Here is a 24,263-nt window from a genome sequence, read left to right as displayed (position 1 = left end):
CAGGCATGAGCCCGGTGCCGGGTGCCGGGAAGGGCTAAGCCCCCGGCGAAGAAGTACTTTATAACTAATTAACTTAACTATCAACTTAACAAACTATTTAACAACTGTAATGGAACTAGAGAATAACAATAGATAACGATAGATAACTAGGAGAGCTAGGGACGTGGAGGACAGCTATGCCGCGCTCCACAGTTCCAACGACCGACACGGCGGTAAGAAGGAACTGAGGAGCGGGCGGGCCGGCAGGGATATATATTGGGCGCCATGGCGGCGCCACTCCAGGGGGCGACCTGCCGGCCCACTGGAGTTGCTAGGGTAAAAAGTTTCCGACGAACGTGCACGCGCGGCGCGCACACCTAACTGGAATGGATGTGAGCAATCACTCGAAGAAGAACTTGGCAGTCATGTCCTGGGCGAAAACTGACCTACCCTTGAGCAGCGGACGGAAGGCCAAAATAGTGGCCAAGTGGACCTTGACAGATGAAACGGACAGGTCTCGGAGCTTGAGATGCAGAAGGTAGTTCAGGATCAACTGCAGCAAAGCCTGCTCGGGCCGAATAACTTTATCCAACGTCCAACAAGCGAACCACTTCCAGACAACCCTCCAGCAGAGCAACCTTCCTGTTGCCCAACAGGACCTGCTGGACAGCAACCAGGTGCAGCGCCACCAGATTTGGACGCAGAAGACTGCTGTGGTTTTGGGGCAGTGGGTCCAGCCTGAGCAGCAGCTGTAACAGAGCAGCCAGCAGGAAGTCCAGCAGCATGCCGAACCTAAGCTGGTGCTATGAGGATCACCTTCACCTTGTCCTGCTTGACTTTCATGAGAACTCTGTGAATCAGCGGCACCGGAGGGAAGGTGTACAACAGAGGAGGACCACAGGAGCAGAAAACTGTCTGACAGGGAGCCTCTGTCAATTCCCAGAATTGAGCAGAAAACGTGGCATTTCGTGTTCTGCCTGAATGCAAACAAGTCCACCTGGGGAGTTCCCCACCTCTGGAAGATGAAACTGGCCAACAGAGGGACCATTTGTGGCGAGACGAGAAGGTCCTGCTGAGGCAATCTGCCAAAGTGGTTCCTGGCCCTGGGGAGGCATGCGGCTACGTGATGGATGCCATGTTGTACATGGTAGTTCCAGAGCCTGAGGCCTTCCTGGCAAAGAGCAGATGACCTGGCACTGCCTTGCTTGTTGATACAAAACATATCCTCTGTACTGTCCATCAGGACCTGGACCACCTTGCTTTTTATGTGAGGTAGGAAGGCTTGACAGGCCAGGTGAATTGCTCTGAGCATCTTAATATTGATGCGCAAGGAGCATTTGTGACTTGACCAACGACCTTCCATGTTGAGATCTCCCAGGTGGGTTCCTATGCTAGGTCCGAGGCATCAGAGACAAGGGTCACCAACGGCGATGGAGCCACAAAATGGAACCCTCTCTAACACTGATGCAGGATTCCACCACCATGTGAGTGACAGCAGTATGTGGTGCATGACCCTGACCACATGGTGCATGCTGTTTCTGTTGGGGATGAGACCAACGCCAGCCATGCCGGTAGGGGCCTGAGGCGGAGTCGTGCATGCCAGACCAGGTAAGTGCAGGCTGCCATGCGGCCCAACAATCATAGGCATGTGAGAGCAGTGGCGAGAGGGTAGGCTTGTATGCACGAGATCAGGCCCACCATGGCTTGGAACTGAGCTTCAGGGAGGAAGATTCTGGCCTGAGTAGAGTAGAGGACCACTCCAATGAACTCTACATGTTGTACAGGCATTAAAGACCAATTTTTTTCTCATTTTTCAGCAGCCTCAGGTCTCGAAAGGTGGAGCAAACCAGATCGAGATGCTACCGCATCTGATTCCAGGACTGGCTCTTCACTAGCCAGTTGTCGAGGTATGGATACATTTTCACCCTTCAGAGCCTCAGGTAGGCAGTGATTAGTGCTACGCACTTTGCAAACACTCTCAGGGCTGACCAGAAACTGAAGGGCAGCGAATTGAAAATGGCAGTGGCCCAACCCAAAACAGAGGACATGCCTGTGCCCCGGAAAAATGGAACTATGCATCCCTCAAGTCAAGGGTGGTGCACCGGTCTACCGGATCCAGGGAGGGAATAATGGAGGACAGCGAGACCATGCAAAACTTTAACTTCTTGAGAGACTTGTTGAGGCAGTGCAGGTCCACAATGGGTCTGAGGCACCCTTCTGCTTTGGGATTAGGAAACAGCGGGACAAGAACCCTTTTCCCCTCATGTCTGGAGGGATCTCCAGGTGTAGGAGACTCTCAATTTTCTGACAGAGGAGTTGCTCATGAAATGAGTCCCTAAAGAGGGACAGGGTAGGGGAGTGGGAGAGAGAGTCGGCCACGAACTGCAGGGTTAAAGCTGAAGATATTATGTCGAGCACCCAACGGTCTGAGGTCAGCCACAACCAGGCTGACTGGAAGGGATGCAGGAAGTTGAGAAAAGAGCAGGGGGTGGCTTCTAGGGAGTGACTGGGGTGCTGCCCTTGTGTGCATCCTCAAAACACCAGTTTTTGGCTTCCTGGACCTCTAGAAGAACTAGGCTGGGCGAGGAATGGGAAGATGAAGGGTGACACCATTGAAATCCTTTGTCTCTGTCCTTCTCCCTGTAGAAGCTGGACTGGGGGACGCCGCAGGACCTCGACGGAGGCAGTGGGGGACAGAATGGCTTTCTAGCCTTCTGAGAGGTGTGAAAGCCCAGGAAATGGAGGGTGGCACATGAGTGTAAGGCCATGGAGCCAGGCGTCAGTCAGTTCCCTCAAATGAAAGGTCCTGAAGGATACTCTGCATCTCCTGGGACAACCCAGAGGACTGTAATCACGAGCTCAGCCTCATGAACACTGCGGAGGTGACTACCTGATCGCTGAGTCTGTAGCATCTCAGGTGATCTGGAGGGTGCCTCTCACCACTGTATTGCCCTCATCCACCAAGACAGCGAACTCCTGGGCTTGGTCCTTTGAGAGGCCCTCCTTGAACATGCTGATGGAGTCCCACAGGTTGAACTTGTACCTGCCTAGCAGGCCCTGATGGTTAGACACCTGAAATTGCAGACTGGTGGTCAAATAAATTTTCTTGCCAAACAAGTCCAGCCTCTTGGTGTCTTAATTTTTCAGTGTGCCACTCACCTGTCCTTTCGTTGCCAGCAGTCACAACCACGGATCCCCCTGGAGGGTGGGTGGCAGTACTCAACCCCCTTTGCAGGGACAAAGTACTTCTCTTCTGCCTTTTGGAGATAGGTGGGATGGAAGAGGGGGGTCTGCCACATACACTTGGCAATTTTAAGGACCCCTGGGTGGACGGGCAACGCGACCTGGGCCAGGGTAAATGAGATATAACATTAAAGAGGTCGTTGGACCCCCTGCTAGCTCCTTGACCTCCAAGTAGGTTGGCAGCCACCATTTTGAGCAGGGTCCGGTGCTCCTTGACGTCGTCAGGGGGCTGGGGGAGCTGCTTGTTTGCGAGGGTCCTGCCATTGACTGCACAGCAGGGGGAGGTACAGCTACTCCTTGCTCATCTGGGGATGCCTCCTTGGGTGTCAGTGCCTGCTGTGTTGCCCCCGTGTCGGATTCTGCACTGTGCTCCGACTTGGGTGCCAGCTATGCCAGGGCAGCTTGTCTGATGTGGCCTGGGAGGAACAGTGGGAGTATGGGACCGGCATAACAGGTACACCCCACAGGTTCCAGTACTGCCACTGAGTGGACCATTGCCCCTGCCTCCACATCGCTGCTGGAGGAACCGCGCCAGTCTCATAGGCCGAAGGCAATTTGCCTTTTATAGGCGAGGGGCAGAACTCCCTTTCAGGCTTGGACCATTGCCCTTCTGCTGACCAGGGCGGAGCTGTAGATGCCTGAGTCTGCCGACTGACTCTTGTTGGCGACCAGTCAGAGGGCGAGGACCGGTGCCTGCCTGACGAGAGGTACTGGTAAGCCGGAGACCGGTGCCGTGACCGGGAATGATCTCGCACTGGGGGGGATTGACACCTAGGAGACCGCCTAGGTTATGGTGATCTGAGCTGTGGTGAACTCTGGTGGGAGAGCTGATGGTACTATGGGTACCCAGATCAGTGTCGCGACTCAGATGTCCTGTGCCTTGACATCAGGGACCTGTGTCTTCTAACTGCGGACCAAGGCTGTGGTGCCGGGGATACGGTGATGGGGACTGACGCCTGCAGTCCGGGGATCGGGGATGCTTCACTGCTTTAGGGGATGGTTCCCTAACCGGCTTGCCTATAGATGCAAGGGCCTTCGCCAGGTCCATCACCTTGGTTGGTGTCTGCAATAGTGGTCAGCGTACTTGCTCTTTGGCTGCTGGGCCTGCTTTGGGCAAAGATGACCCCTACTAGCGGCCGGGACCTCTTACTGCTCCTGCATGTCGGAGGCAAGTCCCTGGCTGGACTGGGGGGCCGACTACAGCGGTTCTCCTGAGCAGCTCCGGGGCAGGCACCTGGCCTAACACAGGTCCTTTGCCCAAAGCCCCCTTTTTCTGCAGTGCCAATGGGCCCGTCGACTTCGACCACTTCTTAGGCACTGGGAAGGGAGAATGGTCCCAGGTGGGTTCTGGTGCCGTGGGGCATTGCACGCCAATGCTGAGGTGCTGGGCATGGAGCCTGACCAAGAGGGCTCCGAGGTAGGAGGAAGCGTAGCCTCCATGAGAAAGATCCTTAAGCGGATATCCCACTCCGAGTTCGAGTGTGAAAGCATTTGCAGATCCTGTTTCTGTGGGACTCCCCCAAACACTTTAAACAGCTCTTGTGGGGGTCACTAATGGGCATCAGTCTGCTGTACAATGAACATGGCTTAAAGCGTGCAGAATGGCGCATGCCCCACTCCAAGGTGAAGTCCCAGCCGGGACTCTCAACTCCTAAACAACTACTTTAACACTTAACTTACAGGTCTAAGTACCTATCAACTGACAACGAAGGAGACAACAATGGACTGTAAGAACTAACTAACGCTCTTGTGACGCAAGACAAGGCGCTCTGACCAACCGTCACAGGCGGTAAGAAGAAACTGAGAGGGCATAGGGCTGACAGTGATTAATATACCAACGCATGAGCGCAGCACTCAAGAGGGAGCTGCATCTGACCCTACGGATACCACCAAGGCAAAAATCTCAGACGACTGTGCATATAGGCACGTGCACACCTAGAACGGAATTGACATGAGCAAGCACTCAAAGAAGAATTAAATAATCTTAACTATGTTGCTCAGAGGTATGAAAAATCCATACACCTGAGCGGCGGCGTTAAGCAGACCTACCCACCCCATACCGGTAGACCGTGCTAGGTTAAAGGAAGAATTCTTCTGTCAACTCTAGCTACTGCCTCTTGGGGAGGTGGATTACTACACCGTTGGAAGAACTCCTCCCATCGTTGTGGGCAGCCTCTACACCAGTGGTTCTCAACCTTTCCAGACTACTGTACCCTTTTCAGGAGTCTGATTTGTCTTGCATAACCCCCAAGTTTCACCTCACTTAAAAACTACTTGCTTACAAAATCAGACATAAAAATACAAAAAAGCGTTCACGGCACACTAATACTGAAAAATTGCTTGCTTTCTCATTTTTACCATATCATAAAATAAACAAACTGCAATATAAATATTGTGCTTACATTTCAGCGTATATTATATAGAACAGTATAAAACAAGTCATTGTCTGTATGAAATTTTAGTTTGTACTGAATTTGCTAGTGTGTTTTATGTAGTCTATTGTAAAACTAGGCAAATATCTGGATGAGTTGATGTACCCCCTGGAAGACCTCTGCGTACCCCCAGGGGCACATGTACCCTGGTTGAGAACCACTGCTCTACACTGAAGTGGTGCAGCTATGTTGCTGTAGCATTTCAAGTGCAGACAAGCCCTTAAAGGTCAAAAGGCCACCCTATACAATGTTAATCTGCATCTATATATTTTCCAGATCCTTTTCAATATGCACATGATTAAACTTTGCACTTTTTATTTTATAAACTGAGGACAGTTCTGTGGTATGAGCTTCAAAAGGAGATCAAGGAAAAATTCAGCACTAATGGTACAAGATTTTACAGTAAGTGCAGAGATTAATGTAATTGACAGCTAGTTCTTACACAGTTATCACAAAACTAGAAAGCAGATGGAAGTGTGAACTACACTTCCAGAAGAAAAAGCATCCACAATTGTGAATGAGAAAATGCATTTTACTCTTTTCTGTGGGACTACAAGGATTAGTATGTAATGCAATTTTTAGGTTGTATTTACTACTCTGAATTTAATCCTAATACAATAAATCTAAATATTTTTCTTCATAAAATTCTTGTTTACATATTACCAAAAATGTGCATTTAATTTATTTTAACATGAATAATGAGCAAAGCTAAAAAATATGGAGAACTTACACAGGAAGTTGCTATACATGTTCCCCAATCATTATATGTTTCCACGGTAATATTGGATAAAGCTGTTCGAAGTAGTGGGCACAAAAGCTTCCAAAGTTTCTCTACCTACTCAACAGAAAAGCAAAAGGTGAGATTATGGATTTTGCCATGTATGACTCCTACTTAACTTCTATAACTCCCAACCCCTCAAAGAGAAATTTGCTTCTTACAGTAGCTCAACATTATTAGAATCCTGAAAAAAATTACCAGGAAAGGCAACAATTCAAACTGCCAACATCTCTTTCTACTTTATTTAGAGGGTACTCTGAACTACTGCTCAGTCAAGTTCACACATATGTGGCCTGTTGGGTCATTTCAGTCTAAGTACAATACTACTACAGGATTGCAGACTTTGTTGTTTCTGCAGGCTGAGTGCTTTGTGCACACCAGGGGCTCCTTACATTCATCTAGTCTTTCCCCACATTCCTTGTGTGCCACCCTCCCATCCCCTTCTATTTCTGCAATCACCCACCCCATCCTCCATGACGGGTCTCTGTGTGCCCCCCATTCTCACCCCATGTCTTCCCATGCCAAAGGTTCTGTGTGTTCCCCAATCCCTCCTTCCCTCCTGTGCCAGGGGCTCTGTGTCATCCCCATTCACTCCATTCTCCGCACCATTCTTATTCTTTCCTCTTCCTTCCATCTCCTCTCTTTCAGGATGTCTACATTTTAAAACTGTATTGAGAAGATAGGCAGAACTGAGATGGGGGTTTTGTTACACTGAAAGGTGTTACTGGCTGCCATCAACCAGCTTTTTGATCTATAGACAATTATTTACTCCAGGGGGAATTCTGCACCACTGCGCAACGTAGAATTTTGCAGAAATTAATGTTGTGCACACAGAATTCACCCCCTCCCAAATGGGCTGCAGAGATGTTGGCCACCACTAGGGGCCGCTGACCTGGCGCAGCCCAACTCGCAAATAGAAGACAAGGCCAGGGGTTGGGGGCTGGGAAGGGGCCAGAAAGAGATCCAGAGGATTCCCAGCAACTGCAGTACTTAGCATGCCATGAAGGACGGAGGCGGTGGCATGCAGGAAACTGCGTATAAGCCCAGACCCAGCATCAGGCTGTTTCTCTCTCTGGATCCCTGGGATCTGGGAAGTAGGGGGTATGAGAGAATGTCTGGGCTGGAGGGGGGCCAACAGCTGGGCTCTGGGTGTAGGGGATGTGAGTGCCTGGGCTAGGGAGGATGTGGCTGCAGCTGGCCTCTGGGGGGCAGAGGGTGAGTGTCTGAGCTGGGGCGGATGCAGCTGGGCTTTGGGAGGGGAGGTGAGAGTTTATGGGCTGGGGGCCGCCCGCAGCTGGCCTCTGGGGGGTAGGGGATGTGAGTGTCTGGGCCAAGGAGGGCCCCATGGCTGGGCTCTGCGGGGGGGGGTAAGTATCTGGCCCCCTGGCTGGGCTCTGTGGGGAAAGGGGCAGAGAAACAGGAACTGGGTTGTCATAGGAGTTTCTTTAACTCTATTTCTGGGGGAATTTTTGTGTGTGTCTGTATTGATACAAACATACTTGCTGACAGGTATTTTGAAATAAATTACCAAAAAAAATGAAACTGGCATGATTATACAGCTTTACTTTGACAAAATAAAATTTGCAGAATTTTAAAACCCTGTGTGCAAAATTTTTAATTTTTAGGCGCAGAATTCCCCCAGAAGTAACAATTACACAAGTGGTTTAAGGTGCTGGGTCTACTAACCAGATGAGAGAGGTTCTGTGCGTTCCCCCCCATTTCCACCTTCTGGTTTTCCAATTTTCACCAAAATCAGTACAGTTCTGCCCATTGATGCCCAGACTATTCCCTGAGTGAGGTAATATCTTTTATTAGACCAACTTGTGTTGAGTGAAACAAGCTTTCAAGCCAAAAAAAGCTCCTTTTCAGGCCCAGACCTCAAAAGCTTGTCGCTCTCATCAACAGAAGTTGGTCCAATAAAAGATATTACCTCACCCATCTTATCTCTCTGATATCCTGGGACAAACATGCTAGGACTACACTACATAGAATATTCTCTGAAATTTTAAAATTGATTGAATGTGGCACTCAAAAGTTGTCTAAATCAGTGATATTCAGACCTCAATGGTTCAGGAGCCAAACTGGCAATCAACATTACCCAAAAGAGTCACAGTAGTGTGAATACACTTTCATTTACTATAGTACTATATATTCATATTTAAGCAGTATGCCAGGGGAATTATTTTATATATTGTGACAGACCCAGGCCAGTGGGGTAAAAGGAGTCTGGTAGAGGGCAAATATACTGGTCACGGGCTGAGTAGTTTTCTGTTCCCTGAGTGACCAGAGCAGGGGCTGCACTAGAGTAATCAGGAACCTGCTAGAACCAATTCAGGCAGACAAGCTGATTAGAACACCTGCAGCCAATCAAGGCAGGCTAATCAGGGCACATGGGTTTAAAAAGGAGCTCACTCCAGTCAGCAAGGGGGGAGCCAGAGGAGAGGAAGTGCATGTGAGGAGCTGGGAGCAAGAGGTGCAAGGAGCTGACAGTGAGAGGGTGTGCTGCTACAGGACTAAGGAGTACAAGCATTATCAGACACCAAGAGGAAGGTCCTGTGGTGAGGAGAAAGAAGGTGTTTGGAGGAGGCCATGGGGAAGTAGCCCAGGGAGTTGTAGCTGTCATGAGAAAGTTATTCACCTTGCAGTAACTGAAGTTCTTCGAGATGTGTGTCCCTGTGGGTGCTCCACTCTAGGTGACAGTGCATCCCGGTGCTGTTGATCGGAGATTTTCGGTAGCAGTGCCTGGTTGGGGTGCATGCACCCAGATGGTATCTCCCGTCTAGTTGGAATCTTCCTGAGTGCGTGCGCCCACACCCTCCTCAGTTCCTTCTCTACCGTAGAGCATCATACTAGTACTCCAAAGTAGAGGGGAGGTGGGCGGGGAGTGGAGCACCCACAGGGACACACATCTCGAAGAACTTCAGTTACTGCAAGGTGAGTAACTTTCTCTTCTTCGAGTGCTGTGCCTGTGGGTGCTCCACTCTAGGTGAATGTGTAGCAGTACCCACTAAGGCTGGTGGGACTTTGGAGATGCGGCAGGGAGTACTGAAGATAGTACTGTATGGCCTACTATTGCGTCTGCCATGGTGTCTTGCGTGAGAGCATAGTGTTTTGCAAACGTATGTTCGGATGACCATGTAGCCGCCTTGCAGATATCAGGAATGGGAACGTTGTGTAAGAAGGCAATGGATGCCGATATGGCTCTAGTGGAATGAGTTCTAATGTTATCGGGCGGTTGAAGATTCTTCGCACGGTAACAGGATCTGATGCAGTCAGAGATCCACTTGGATAGACGTTGTTTAGAGATAGCCGTGCCCCTTGATCTTTCGGCAATGGAAACGAAGAGTCGTGGAGACTTGCGAAATGGTTTAGTCCGTTCTAAATAAAAGGCAATTGCTCTCCTCACGTCGAGAGTATGCAGGGTTGCTTCCTGCAGAGTTTTGCGAGGTTTGGGATAGAAATTAGATAGGTATATAGGTTGGTTGACGTGGAAGGTTGACACCACCGTAGGAAGAAATTTAGGATGTGGTCTCAAAGTGACTTTATCTTTGGAGAAGATTGTGTAGGGAGGGTGGGCCATGAGGGCGCTCATTTCACCAACTCTCCTCGCTGATGTTATGGCGACTAGGAAAGCCACCTTCATGGACATATGGAGGTGAGAGGAGGTAGCCAACGGCTCAAATGGAGGTTTCATGAGGGCATGAAGTACGAGGTGAAGATTCCATGTAGCCACTGTTGGGTGAATCTCATGGTAAAGATTTTGCAGGCCAGCGAGAAAGCGTTTAATGGTGGGGTGTGTAAAGAGTGAGTACCCATCCAATAGGTCATGGAAGGTGGTAAGCACCGCCAGGTGCACTTTGATGGAGCTGATCGAGAGTCCGTCTTGTTTTAGTTTCAGGAGGTAGTCTAGAATGTTAGGGAGGGTCACATTATTGGGTGCTAAATGTTTATGCGAGCACCAAAGAGCGAAATGTCTCTACTTCTGAAAGGTAGGTTTTATGAGTGGAGTCTCTCCGGCTGTGCAGGAGGATGTATTGGACCTGCTCGGAACAGGCTAGTTCATGGGTTTGGAACCATGAAGGAACCAGGCTGTGAGGTGGAGCTTTTGGAGCTGGGGGTGAAGGACTTGTCCGTTTGTCCTGGTAAAGGAGGTCTGGTCTCTTGGGGAGATCCCATGGGTGACAGGAGGACATGCGGAGGAGGTAGGGGTACCACGTCTGTCTTGGCCAAGCCAGGGCTATAAGGATGACCTAGGCCTTGTCGTCCGCGATCTTCCGAAGAACAGTGTGTAGTAGAGGGATACGTGGGAAGGCATACAGGAGGCAGTTGTGCCATGGGATGAGGAATGCATCCCCTAAGGATGCAATCCCGAGTCCCGCCCTGGAGCAAAACAGAGGGCATTTCCGGTTTCGATTCGTGGCAAAGGGATCTATGGACGGCGTGCCCCAGTGGGAGAAGAGCTGTTGGAGTACTGCAGGGTGCAGTTCCCATTCGTGTTCCATCGAGAAGTGTCTGCTGAGTGCGTCGGCAGTCGTGTTGTGACAGCCTGGTAGATAGGAAGCAATGATCTGTATTCGATGTCGTATGCACCAATTCCATAGTCAAATGGCTTCCATGCAGAGGGAATGTGATCGTGCTCCCCCTTGTCTGTTTATGTAATACATACATGCTATGTTGTCAAGACTCGCAGGTATTTGTTCTTTATGAGGGGAAGAAAGTGAAGGCATGCTCTCCTCACTGCTCTGAGCTCTAAGAGATTTATGTGTAGATGTGTCTCTGATGCAGACCACCTGCCTTGTGCCCTGTGTTCCCCTAGATGCGCTCCCCAACCAATCAGGGAAGTGTCCGTGGTGAGCATGAGCGTTGGGGATCGTTGCTGGAAGGAAACCCCTGTGCAGAGGTTTTCTGGACTTGTCCACCATTGTAGGGAATCTATAACATGAGGTGGAGGAGTTAGCAGCATCCCTAAGGGATATCTGCTGGGTTTGAAATTGGAGTTGAGCCAGCCCTGGAGGCATCGCATATGTAGCCTGGCGTCTTGACCACAAAGGTGGTAGCTGCCATGTGACCAAGGAGCTGTAGGCAGATTCTTGCTTGCGTCCTGGGACGAATAGAGAACGTATGTATGAGCCGCGTGATAGCGAGGAATCTGTTGTATGGGAGCGAGGCCTTGCTCTGAGTTGAGTCGAGATAAGCTCCAATGAATTCGATCTGTTGCATAGGTATCAGGGTAGATTTTTGAATGTTTATTTGGAGGCCTAGGTTGTGAAAAATGGAGATGGCGAAGCACGTGGCTTGAAGTGTCTCGCCATAGGAGTTGCCCCTGATGAGGCAATTGTCCAGGCAGGGGAAAAGTGTGACCCCGTGTTTGCGGAGGTGAGCCACAACCACGGCTAGGGTTTTGGGAAAAAACTCTTGGAGCTGTGGAGAGTCCGAAAGGGAGAACTCTGTATTGGAAGTGATCCTGACTGATTGTGAATCGTAGGAAGCGTCTGTGAGCTGGATGTATTGATATATGGAAGTAAGCATCTTGTAGGTCGAGGGCTGTGAACCAGTCCCCTTGATCCAATGCAGGTATTATTGTGCCCAATGTGACCATCTTAAATCTTTGTGTCTTCACAAATTTGTTCAGTCGGCATAGGTCTAGTATAGGCCTCCATCCCCCGGTTTTCTTCTGCGTTAGAAAGTAATGGGAGTAAAACCCTGTCCCTTGATGTTGCGGCGGCACAGGTTCCACTGCGCCTAGTTGCAGAAGGTGTGCCACTTCTGTGCGAAGTAATTGTTCGTGAGAGGGGTCCCTGAAGAGGGACGGGGAAGGGGAAAGGGTAGGAGGGTAGGATATGAATGGGATGGAGTAACTGGTCCGAACTATTTCGAGGACCCAATGGTCCTGTGTAATCCGCTGCCAAGCATGTTGGAAATACTGGAGGCGGTGGCCAAATGGACAGGTAAGTGGTGGAATCAAGGGGTGGTCGTGCAGACCCTTGACCAAAGCTTCAAAACTGTTGTTTATTGCCTGGTAAACGGAAGGTGGTGGCTTGATTTTGATTTTGTCTGCGTTTGGGCGGTCTAGTACGATTCCTAGTTGCGTCATATAGTCTGGATTGAGGGCGACAGTACTGATGTGTGCGTGGTCTTTGGTATGGTTGGTATCGTTGTTTCCTGGGAAGTGGTGGATGAATGCCCAGGGTGAGCAGTGTCGCTCTCGAATCTTTCGTGGTGTGGAGGAGTTCATCAGTTTTTTTTTTTAAAAGAGTTTGTCCTTATCAAAGGGGAGGTCCTCCACTTTGGTCTGCAGCTCTTTAGGAATGCCTGACGCAGACAGCCATGAGAATCTGCGCATAACCACAGCAGTTGCAGTGGTATGGGCTGCTGTGTCCGCTGTGTCTAAGGACGCTTGTAGGGCCTTTCTGGAGATCAGTTGTCCCTCAGACAGGATTGATTTGAAGTCTGCTCTTCTGTCCTCTGGGATATATGAGGCAAATTCGAGAAGCTTATTATAATTATCAAAATCATAGCTGGCGAGGAGAGCAGAATAGTTTGCAATCCTGAACTGTAGTGTAGAGGATGTATAAACCTTGTGGCCCAGGACATCAAGGCGTCTAAGATCCTTGTCTTGTGGGGTTGGTCGATATTGTGTCTGTTTAGTTCGCTGTGTAACTGTATCAATGACAAGAGAGTTCGGTGGTGGATGAGAAAATAGGAAGTCTGCATCCTTTGCAGGAACGTAGTATTTACGTTTGATCTTCTTACAAGTTGGTACTAGAGAAGCTGGGGTTTGCCAGAGGGTGTCAGCTGGCTCCATGAGTGCTTCATTTATAGGGAGCGCGATTTTCGAGGGCGCAGATGGTTGAAGAATTTTGAGGAGTTTGTGCTGATTCTTCTGAACCTCTTCTAAAGGGATATCCTGACTGATTGCAACTCTCCTGAAAAGTTCTTGAAATTGTTTGCAGTCATCCACGGACCGTGGAGGTGGAGGGAGGATGGCTTCATCTGAGGCTAATGGAGAGTTAGGGTTAGGCGAGTCAGGATATGGTGCATAGCTCCCAGACTCTGGAGGGGGCTCAGGCACCCGGGAAGTGGATGGAGCAGGAGATTGAGGCACCGAAGGAAGATGATTGGTAGGAGGATTCTGCCACGGGTACCACTGAGGCCAAGGCAAGGGATAGGAGAACCCAGGCATCACCCACGGGGGGACAACATAGGGAAAATGAGGCTGCTGGGCTTGAGCCGTAACCTGAGGTGGTAAAGGTGCCTGTGGAGGAGAAGCAGGAGGGGAGAACTCCGCTTGCTGTTGTAGCTCAAGGTCACCGTCGGTGAAAGCCAGTTCAGGTGGAGAAAGTGGCAGGTCAAGAAAGGAGTCCTCTGTGTCTAGGAGCGGAGAGTGAGGCTCAGGTGGCACTAGAAGGTCACTTTGAGTGAGAAGCTGTTGCTCCTGCTCTCTAGGCTGATCTAAGCCTGCTCTCTGCTCTGGTTCTTTAGTAGGAGAGAGTGGCAGAGAGTGTCCTGCTGTGTTGAGCCTCGAGGTGCTCTGCAGGGGGTTTGCTGCTGGTGCGCAGGCAGAAGAGTGGCTGGGTGCCGACCCTCTTCGCGGTGCCGAGGCTGATCGCAGTGTCGGCACCGCAACTATTTTCGTCGCTGAGGCTGAGCGCGCTGGCGGCACCGCGGCCGCTTTTAGCGCTGAAATTGACCAGGCTGTAAGTGCCGCGGTCGTTCTGGGTCTCGGAGCCGAATGCGCTGCCAGCACCGCGGTCAATGTCGGTGCCAAGGAGGAACGTGGTGCCGGTGCTGTAGCCTTCCTCGGTGCCGAAGAGGAGTGAGGTGTCGGCGCCGCAGTCGTTTGCGGCGCTGAGGGGACCGAGTCAGTAGGTGCCTTCCCCGCGCGGTCCCTGCCTCTAAGCTCTGTCAGTCAGAGCGGTTCCTGAGGCATTAGGAGAGGCTGAAACAGCTGTCTTTCTGGCTGTCAGCACAGGGGGTAGGGATCTCGCTGGAGACCCCCTACCCTTGTTAGCATCTCATTTGTGAGACTGCTGAGCTTCTTGCCTCCGCTCCAGGGAGGGTGAAGCAACGTTCCCCACCGGTTCCGATCTGGCTGGGGAGCGTGTGGGAGCGGGTTCTACCTTTCCTGTCTCCGACAGCGGCTGCAGGGATTTTTCCATCATGATGATCTTGAGGCGCAGATCCCTGTCACGACGAGCTCTTGACCTGAGGCTCACACAATGGAGGCACTTCGCGGGGATGTGGGTGTCCCTGAGGCACTTCACACAATGAGAATGGCCATCTGAGCATGGCATGGAGTCCTGACAGGAGATGCATCTTTTGAAACCTGAAGGTCCTGGCATTATGAGTAAGAGAAGAGAGTCTCAATGGGAGACAAGCCTGAGGAGTTTTTTGGGTTTTTTTTTAACAAAGTAACTAACTATGTAACTATACTAAAGGAAGGGAAACAACTGGGAAGTAATTAATAATTATTTCTATGTTCTTTGTTACTGTTTCCTATAGAGATCAGGGAAGAGAAAGTAGCACTGCCCCGAGTCCCGTCTTCAGCCAAGGACGGTTGAGAAGGAACTGAGGAGGGTGTGGAGCGCACGCACTCAGGAAGATTCCAACTAGACGGGAGATACCATCTGGGTGCGTGCCACCGAAAATCTCCGATCAACAGCGCTGGGACGCACTGTCACCTAGAGTGGAGCACCCACAGGGACAGCACTCGAAGAAGAAGCAGCTGTTACAGGAGGCACTATAGACAGCTGCAATCCATAGGGCCCTGGGCTGGAACCTGGAGTAGAGGGCAGGCCCGGGTTCCCCACAAACCTGCCAACTCCTGATCAGACACAGGAGAAGTTGACCCAGACTGTGGGGGAGATCACTGAGGTGAGCAAATCTGTCAAATAAGCGCAGGACCCACCAAGGTAGAGGAGGAACTTTGTCAACAATATATATTATTCTCACAGCAAAATGACTGAAGAACAATTATTATTTCATTAACTACAAGAGGTTAATAATATAGCAAAAGCATCCAAATTAGTTAACAACTTAGATTGGTTAATAAGTGTTTTAATATCACGTGCTGCAAAGAACTGTAGGAGATACATTAAAGAGCCACGTGTGGCTCAGGCACCTCAGCCTAAGTATCACTGGTCTAAACAGAGAGATGCCACCAAATTAAGTGTAAAACCTCACAAGCTCAGCCAAACCCCCAAATTCAGATCTGCAAAGAGTTTTGGGAAGCAGTTTGTATGAGGTGCTATAAAAGGGAAATATAACAGCAGCAGCAATACACTGAGATCTTTGAACAGAATATACGTGGAAATGCAAAGCGCTTACAAAACTTCAGTGAATTAAGCCTCACAATACTTTTGATGTAGGGTAGGGAAGTGTTATTTCCATGAGGAAATTGAGTAAGTCAAATCACTTGCCCAAGGTCACACAGCTAATCCCTGGAAATCACTCAGTGCAAGAGGCACCAATAGAACCCAGATCTTTTGATTTATAATTGTGAGATATAATTCCTAATGTTTCCAGCTGCCATATATAAACTGTAGCAAGTAGTCCCAACAATGGGATTTGCCATGAGATCAGCCTTCAAGGCAAATCTTCCATTATCTTATGGATGAAATTATCTTACATTTACATGGTGCCTTTCATCCCAAAGCACTCTGAAATGTAGTGACCTATGTAAGGAGCAAAATCTAGAATGTATATTTTGTTGAGTACAACATTTTTTAATTAAGAGACTTGAATTCCCTTTTTAACAATCTCTTAATTTCTTAAACACTTCAAAGACTGTTAATGACTCATTTTCTCTATTACTAGATGGTGTTGAGGTTTGGGTGTACGTCAAGAGGTTTTACTTGTTTAGTACACTTTCTAGAGATTGATCAGTTGATTCAAGATAACACGACTCAGTATTCTACATAATTGTTTTAGAGCATAAAGGAAAATCCCAACAAATGACAGGGCACTTTTGTAGTCTCCAGTCTCAGATACTTTATTCCCATGTTTGCAACACAGTACTCTTAATTTTTTTTAATGCAGTAATAAGCAATGTATAGCTAATTATGTTAAAATTCATTTAAGGTCTTGTTTACATTACAAAATGTTGTTGGCAAAAGTTATGCCACTTAAATTAAAACTGCTGTTGCATGTCCGCACTAACCCCTTGTGTCAGCAGAGTGCATCCACACTAGCTGCTCTTGCTTTGACACAGAGAGCAGTGCACTGTGGTAGCTATCCCACTATGCAACTGGCCACAGGGTGTTTTGGGAAGAGTTGCATTGCCTCATGGGGCAGGTTCAGCATCACAGGATGCAGGTTTATCAATCCCATCGTTCCCTTCCAGGGGCATCCTAGTAGACTGTCAGTTGCTTTTTCAACTGAAGTATGTAGGGTGAGGGAGAGGAGAGTGGTGTGCCTGGGGAAAGGGAAACAGCAGGCTGACCAACAGCAGGCTGATCCTGAGGCAGGGGGACACCCCGCCATGTCAGCCCCCGGCTCTGCTTGGCACAAGAGTCTTTCCAGAAGCAGCCCACTCTGCCTCCCTGCCTATGGTTTTGTGAGTTCCTCAGTTATCCCACAGCCTCCTCAGATGTCCTGGGGAACATCAACACAGCACAGCAGTCCTCTCCTCCCCCAACCCAACCCCACCTTGCTCCCTGCAGCAGCAGTCGGCCTGCCTTGGTGTTCCTAGTGAAGGGCAGAAAAGACGGTTACTCACCTTTGTAACTGTTGTTCTTCGAGATGTGTTGCTCATATCCATTCCAGTTAGGTGTACGCGCCGCGCGTGCACATTCGTCGGAAAACTTTTACCCTAGCAACTCAGTGGGCCGGCAGGTCGCCCCCTAGAGTGGCGCCACCATGGCGCTCCATATATACTCCTGCCGGCCCACCCGCTCCTCAGTTCCTTCTTGCCGGCTACTCCGACAGTGGGGAAGGAGGGCGGGTGCGGAATGGATATGAGCAACACATCTCGAAGAACAACAGTTACAAAGGTGAGTAACCGTCTTTTCTTCTTCGAGTGATTGCTCATATCCATTCCAGTTAGGTGAATCCCAAGCCTTACAAAGGCGGTGGGGTCGGAGTGAAATGTGGCAGAATAAAACTGCCGAGCCAGAGGCTACAGCCTCTCTTGAACCAGGGCATACTGCGAAGCAAAGGTAAGGACCGAGGACCAATGGAGCTTCGCGACAGGTCTCGTAGGTAGAAACACGAGCCAGCAAGGCGGCAGATGAAGCCTGAGCCCTGGTAGAATGCACGGTGATGTGGCTTGGGGAAATATGAGCCAAATCATAACAAGTGGGGATGTCCGCCATCACCCAAGATGAGATCCTCTGAGAGGAAAACAAGCAAGCCCTCCCTTTGGCCCGCTACCGGGGCAGAGCTGGGGCACCTTAGGAAATGATTCTGTCAGCACAACATAATGCGAGCACTCCACAGATGTCCAAGGAGTGCAACGGTTATGCCCATTGCGTTGAGCTGTGGGTAACATGAAAGGCCAAAACACCTTAGGGAGGAAAGCCGGGTGCGGTCATAACTGCACCTTGTCTTAGTGGAACCTTCGTAAGAGCTCTGATCTCAGAGACCCGTCTGGCCAAGACTAGGTTGAGGCCCCAGGGCGGGGCTGGGCGGCGCACCCGAGGGTGCAAGCGCTCCAAGCCCTTGAGGGACCTCGAACCCATAGTGGGACACTGAACGTCCATCTTAGCCTGCTGGAAGGTAGGGATGGCTGCTGAGAGCATCCTCAGCGATGATACCGCCAGATCCTGCCGCTGAAGGCCAGAGGCAGGCCAAATAGAGGGGATCGAGACCTCAGCAGGAGCAAGATCGAGCGTACTGCAGCTGTAAAGGAAACGCTTCCACCTGGCTCGGTACGTTGACCAGGCGGAAGGCTGCCTGTCACCCCGACTCAGGTACGTGAGGCGAAGAGGCTGCAGGTCCAAGTGACGAAGCCTGTCATTGCCCTGAGTGATGAGGTCTGGGCTGACAGGCCGAGCAACGTGGTATGTCAGTGCGTAACGAACCAGTGGGAACAGCGGGAAGGCATAATGCAGTTGGCCGTTCCACGGCATCAGGAATGCGTCCAAGATCGATTCCGAGGAGAGACCTTGGAAGGAGCAGAACACCTGGCATTTCCTGCACTCGCGGTGAGCGAACAGGTCTGTGTGAGGAACCATTTCCACTTCCGGAAAGCGGGACGCCTCACATGGGGCAGAGTGATGACTCGTAAGACAGGAAAGACCTGCTGAGTCAAAGAGATAAGACGTTCCGAACGCCTGGGAGAAAGGACGTCGCCAGCTCCATCGAGTGGGCCATGCAAAAGACCCGGAAATGGATGGCCTCCTGACAAAAAAGGGGGGAGGACTATGTCCCCCCTGAATGCTTATGAAGCACCTGGCCATTGTGTTGGCTGTAAACACCGAGATACAACGGCCTCGCAGCTGCCGCTGGAACCCCTGGCATGCCAGGCGGACTACTCTCATTTTTGGGGCATTAATGAGGAATGCCAGCTCCCTAGAAGACCGAAGGCCTTAAGCTCGGAGGTGACCATGAGCACTCGAGCAGAGAGATGATGCGTCCGCCGTCAGGGGCAGTGAGGGCTGGGGCGGATGAAACCGCATCCTGTCCACACCAAGGAGGGAGTTAGCCACCACTCTAGGGAGCCTAAGGCGTTCGAGGGAACGGTGACTACCATGACCATTGGCTCCCTGTCCAAGCGGTACGCCGAGGTGGGCCGGACTTGGAGAGGACGGAGGCGGAGCTTGGCGCTTTTGGTTACAAACTTGCGGGCAACCATGGACCCAGGAGACTGAGACAAGAACGAGCTGAGGTCGTTGGGAAAGCCTTCAGACCTCAGATGATTGATGCCATCGCCTAAAACCGCAGTTGCGATAAGCAGGCTCCGGCTAGGTAGGAGACCAAGATAGCCCCTAGGAAGCCCAACCTCTGCGTGGGAACCAGAGCGGATTGCTCTATAGTAATCATCAGGCCTTGATCTGTGAATAAGACCGTGACGATGCCCACGGGCTGAGTGGTTTGTGTGTCAGAGTCTCCTCGGATAAGCGAATCGTCCCAATACGGAAAAACGCATATCCGACATAGCTACGGTAGGCGGCGACTATGGCCGTAAACCAGGAGTATTCACCGCTGGCTATAAAGCGGAGGCATCTCCCATGCGGAGGAAAGATGGCATTGCGAAAGTACGCGTCCTTCCTATCCAGGGCGGCATAGTAGCCCCCCGGAGGCAAGGATGGAATAATGGTTCCCAGGGATACCATGCAGAACTTCAACCTTATCCCAAACCGGTTGAGTCCACGCAGGACCAGGGAGGTCTGAGACCTGTGGTCGAGTGGGGGACTAGGGCATAACGGGAGTAAACCCCCTAGCCCCTTTCGTCCGCTGAAGGGGGACAGGGCTGGAGCAATTTAAAGGTGGTACCTATGCTCCATCGTGCGCAGGACCCAGCGATCTAAAAGTAACTGGGGCCATGCCAGGAGAAAGCGGGATCAGGATCCCGTCCTGCGACTGGTACACCGCCCTCCGGCGAACCTTGGAAGGTCCGTCTTTGGTCCCAGTGGTAATTGCGAGGGACCTTGACTTTGGCTTTTTAGGGGGCCTGACGTTTGTCTGCGACCACCTTGGCCTTGCCGTTTTCCAGAGTTCTGCCTCTGGCTAGGCACAGAGTATGGCGGCTGGGGCCATAAAGGCCTGCGTTTGGTCGCAGGCGTATACATGCTGAGACGCATTAGGACCCTATTGTCCAGCAGGCTTCGCAGTCTGGGGCTGTCTCTGCCGCGAAGATGCCTTTACCAACAAAGGGTAAATTCTTTCCCCCGTCCTCCAAGACGGCAGCAAACTCTAGGTGGGAGGTTCGAGGGAGAAACTCCTCCACCCAGGTGCTATAATTATCGCAGCTAAGCAAGGCTTGTTGCTTTGCTACCCAGAGGCGCAGGGCCCCTGCAGAGTACACCTTGCATTCGCCAAGGCTCTTTCTGCTTCGGGGCTGGCGCCCGCTGGCCATGATATCAGGATCGTGGTCCTGAGCATAAAATCCGCGCATATGGGGTGACACGGATGCGTGTCCGGACGGCCATGGAGGTACTAAAAGAGGGCACGGGCCGAGTCTCTGACTCACTCGGACCTTGCCCAACTCGGCACCGGGGACCGGCATCGGAAGGCGTATCGGTACCTGGAACGAGATCCAGACCCGCAACCAGAACGGTGTCGGGAGGTCGACCGAGATCTCGAGGCTCGGAGAAGAGCTACAGGAGTCAAGGTACCTGCCCCGGTGCCAGATGTCGGAACGGTGCCGATAGCGGGACGGCGAACGGGATACCGACCGGTGCAGTGAGTGTGACCAGTACCGAGGAAAACAGTACCGGGACTGCCAGTGGTGTCCGGCGTGCCGACAGGACTTGGAGCGTCTGCGGGACCGTGATCATGGACGGTGCCGCTCTGCTGTACTGACAGGGGACAGTCCCTTGAAGAGACTGTATTACCCGTACCGGCGGTGCCCAGGTCAGGCAGCACTGACTCCGTCATGGCACTGAGAGCCCTCGCCGTTGGTAACATCTCCGGCGCGCAGGGAACAGCAGGCTCAACCACAGTGCGTACTGGGGAGCTGTCAGGCACCGGATTCGACGGCCCTCGTGGGGCCGGGATCCATGGTACCGAGGTCAGCAGAGCTTCGGTAGGTGCCGGTGCCGGGAGAACCGAGTTGGATAAGCCGTCTGGCTGGGGTGCCGTCAGCACTGAAGCAGCGGGAGTAATACGCTCAACCACGGCGCGTGCCGGGGAGCCGTCGGGCACCGGATTCGATAGCCCTTGTGGGACTGGAATCGACGGTGCCGATGGAAGCAGCCGGAACAGGAGCTCAACCACGGCGCGTGCCTGGGAGCCGTCAGGCACCGGATTCTACGGCCCTTGCGGGACCGGGATCGACGGTGCCGACGTCATCGGTGCCGCAGCAGGTGTCGGTGCCGGGCGATCCGACTTAGACTAGCCCTCTGGCCGTGGTGCCGTTGGCACGGAAGCAGCCGGAGAATTAGCTCGACCACGGCGCGTGCCGGGGAGCCGTCAGGCACTGGATACTACGGCCCTTGCGGGACCGGGATCGACGGTGCCGACGTCATCGGTGCCGCAGCAGGTGTCGGTGCCGGGCGATCCGACGTAGACGAGCTCTCTGGCTGCGGTGCCGTTGGCACGGAAGCAGCCGGAGCAATACGCTCAACCACGGCGCGTGCCGGGGAGCCGTCAGGCACCGCATTCTACGGCCCGTGTGGGACCGGGATCGACGGTGCCGACGCCATCGGTGCCGCAGCAGGTGTCGGTGCCGGGCGATCCGACGTAGACGAGCCCTCTGGCTGCGGTGCCGTTGGCACGGAAGCAGCCGGAGCAATACGCTCAACCACGGCGCGTGCCGGGGAGCCGTCAGGCACCGGATTCTACGGCCCGTGTGGGACCGGGATCGATGGTGCCGACGCCATCGGTGCCGCAGCAGGCGTCGGTGCCGGGCGATCCGACGTAGACGAGCCCTCTGGCTGCGGTGCCGCTGGCACGGAAGCAGCAGGAGCAATACGCTCAACCACGGCGCGTGCCGGGGAGCCGTCAGGCACCGGATTCCACGGCCCTTGTGGGACCGGGATCGACGGTGACGACGTCATCGGTGCCGTAGCAGGCGTCAGCGCCGGGCAATCCGACTAGACGAGCTCTCTGGCTGCGGTGCCGCTGGCACGGAAGCAGCAGGAGCAAGACGCTCAACCACGGCGTGTGCCGGGGAGCCGTCAGGCACCGGATTCTACGGCCCTTATGGGACCGGGATCGACGGTGACGACGTCATCGGTGCCGTAGTAGGTGTCAGCGCCGGGCGATCCGACTAGACGAGCTCTCTGGCTGCGGTGCCGCTGGCACGGAAGCAGCAGGAGCAATACGCTCAACCACGGCGCGTGCCGGGGAGCCGTCAGGCACCGGATTCTACGGCCCTCGTGGGACCGGGATCGACGGTGCCGACGTCGTCGGTGCCGGGCGAGCCATCTTAGACGAGCTGTCTAGCTGTGGTGCAGCTGGCACAGAAGCAGCAGGGGCAGTAAGCTCTACCACGGCGCGAGCCGGGGAGCTGCCAGGCACCGGATTCCCTGGTCCTGGGGGACTGGAATCGACGGAGCCGAAGTCATCGGTGCCTCTGCAGGCCGGATAACGCAACTGAGGCGAGCTCTCTGGCTGCGATGCAGGTGGCACGGAAGTAACGGGAGCAGGGGGCTCAACCACGGCGCGTGCCGGGGAGCCGCCAGGCACCAGCAGGAATCGTAGACTCTCTCGACCTCGGAAGAAGGGAACGGTGCCGAGTCGACATCGGTGCCGGCGACGGTCGGTGCCGAAAGGCCTTGGTGGTACCGGCGGGGTCCGGTGCCGAGGAGGCGCTTCTGCCCGCCGCTTGAACATCGCTCCGCGCCCAAGGTGGAGGGGCAAGTGAAAGTCCCGCACCTTTTTGTTCTCGGCTTAAAAGCCTTGCAAATGGGGCACTTATCTGTCAAGTGTGATTCCCTGAGGCACTTCAAACAGGAGTCATGTAGATCTCTCTTCGGCCGCGGCTTCTGGCAAGCCGGGCCCCTTTTGAAAACCCGGTGAGCCATGCATGGCTCCGGCACTGGGCTCATGGAAGGGGCTACTTCCTGAACCCCGCTAACTAAACTAACCATGTTAGCAAAGAAAACACGTATAACCATACAAATATATATATAAAAGTGTTATAACTGCATAATTATATACGAGAAAACGAGTAGCTAGGGAAGTGGAGGTCAGCTAAGCCGCGCTCCACTGTTCCAACGACCGACACGGGCGGTAAGAAGGAACTGAGGAGCGGGTGGGCCGGCAGGAGTATATATGGAGCGCCATGGTGGCGCCACTCTAGGGGGCGACCTGCCGGCCCACTGAGTTGCTAGGGTAAAAGTTTTCCGACGAATGTGCACGCGCGGCGCGTACACCTAACTGGAATGGATATGAGCAATCACTCGAAGAAGAACAGGTGCTTTCCAATTATTTGTTCTTTGTTCCCCAAGTGGAGCAGCACACTGAGCTGTTAGATACTTCCTGGAGCTTTGAAAGGAGAGAAGTGCATGCCTGCAGCACAGCAGAGATCAACACAGTGAGCAGAGTAGTCACGGCAGGCATTGTGGGATACTGGGGAAAGCCAGTTCTGTCAACAAAACTAACAGAAATGTCTACACTGATGCTTTGTCGCTTTAACTTTGCCGCAAAAGGCTTTATGTTGAGGTGATTTTGTTTTGCCACCAAAAGTAGCTTTGTAGTGTGTACACCTCCCCTGTTTTGTTGGCAAAAGGCAGCTTTTGCCAACAAAACTTTGTGGTGTAGACAAGGCCTAACTCTCGATGTGAGACAAAAGTTTAAAGTTAATTTGCAGAAGTGAAGATTCAAATTCTAGGAAACCTAAAAATACATTCAGCACTACAGCAGGGTGATTTTTTTTTGAAAAATAGCCTATTCACACAAAAATGAAATGTCAGATGACCTATAACTGTGAATTTGACTGATCAGTTTCAGCTGGGGAAAAAAGTGTTTCAGCAGAGAGTCTGTTCTTTGACACCTTTAGCCTAGTGGTTAGTGCCAGGGCTGACCTTAGCTTGAGCAACTGCTCAGGGTGCCATGGTAGGGTGGCTGTCAAGAGAGAGTGTCACAGTAACAGCCCCCTGCCACTCTGATCCTCACAGCCACAGCCCACAGTCCACCTCCAGCCTCGCTCTGCCCCCAACTCCTGCACCACCTGCACCTCCAATCTGGCCTGCCTCCCAGGGCCGGCGCTACCATTTAGGTAGTCT

At 52.2% G+C, this 24,263-nt stretch overlaps 1 protein-coding gene across 3 annotated transcripts in view; it reads right to left on the bottom strand.

Annotated features, from left to right (window-relative positions):
- The window catches only part of PSME4 (proteasome activator subunit 4), a 238,832-nt gene that overhangs the window by 48,922 nt on the left and 165,647 nt on the right, over positions 1–24,263 (bottom strand). For all 3 annotated transcript variants that reach the window (XM_030557730.1, XM_030557731.1, XM_030557732.1), the window contains one exon: positions 6,385–6,489. In XM_030557730.1, coding sequence (XP_030413590.1) covers positions 6,385–6,489 — 105 coding nt within the window. The remainder of the gene's footprint in view (positions 1–6,384; positions 6,490–24,263) is intronic.

This window comes from Gopherus evgoodei, chromosome 3 (assembly GCF_007399415.2).
Source record: "Gopherus evgoodei ecotype Sinaloan lineage chromosome 3, rGopEvg1_v1.p, whole genome shotgun sequence".
NCBI classification, from domain to species: Eukaryota; Metazoa; Chordata; order Testudines; family Testudinidae; genus Gopherus; species Gopherus evgoodei.
Note: the sequence above shows the minus strand (reverse complement) of the source record. Positions and strands in the feature narration are given on the sequence as shown.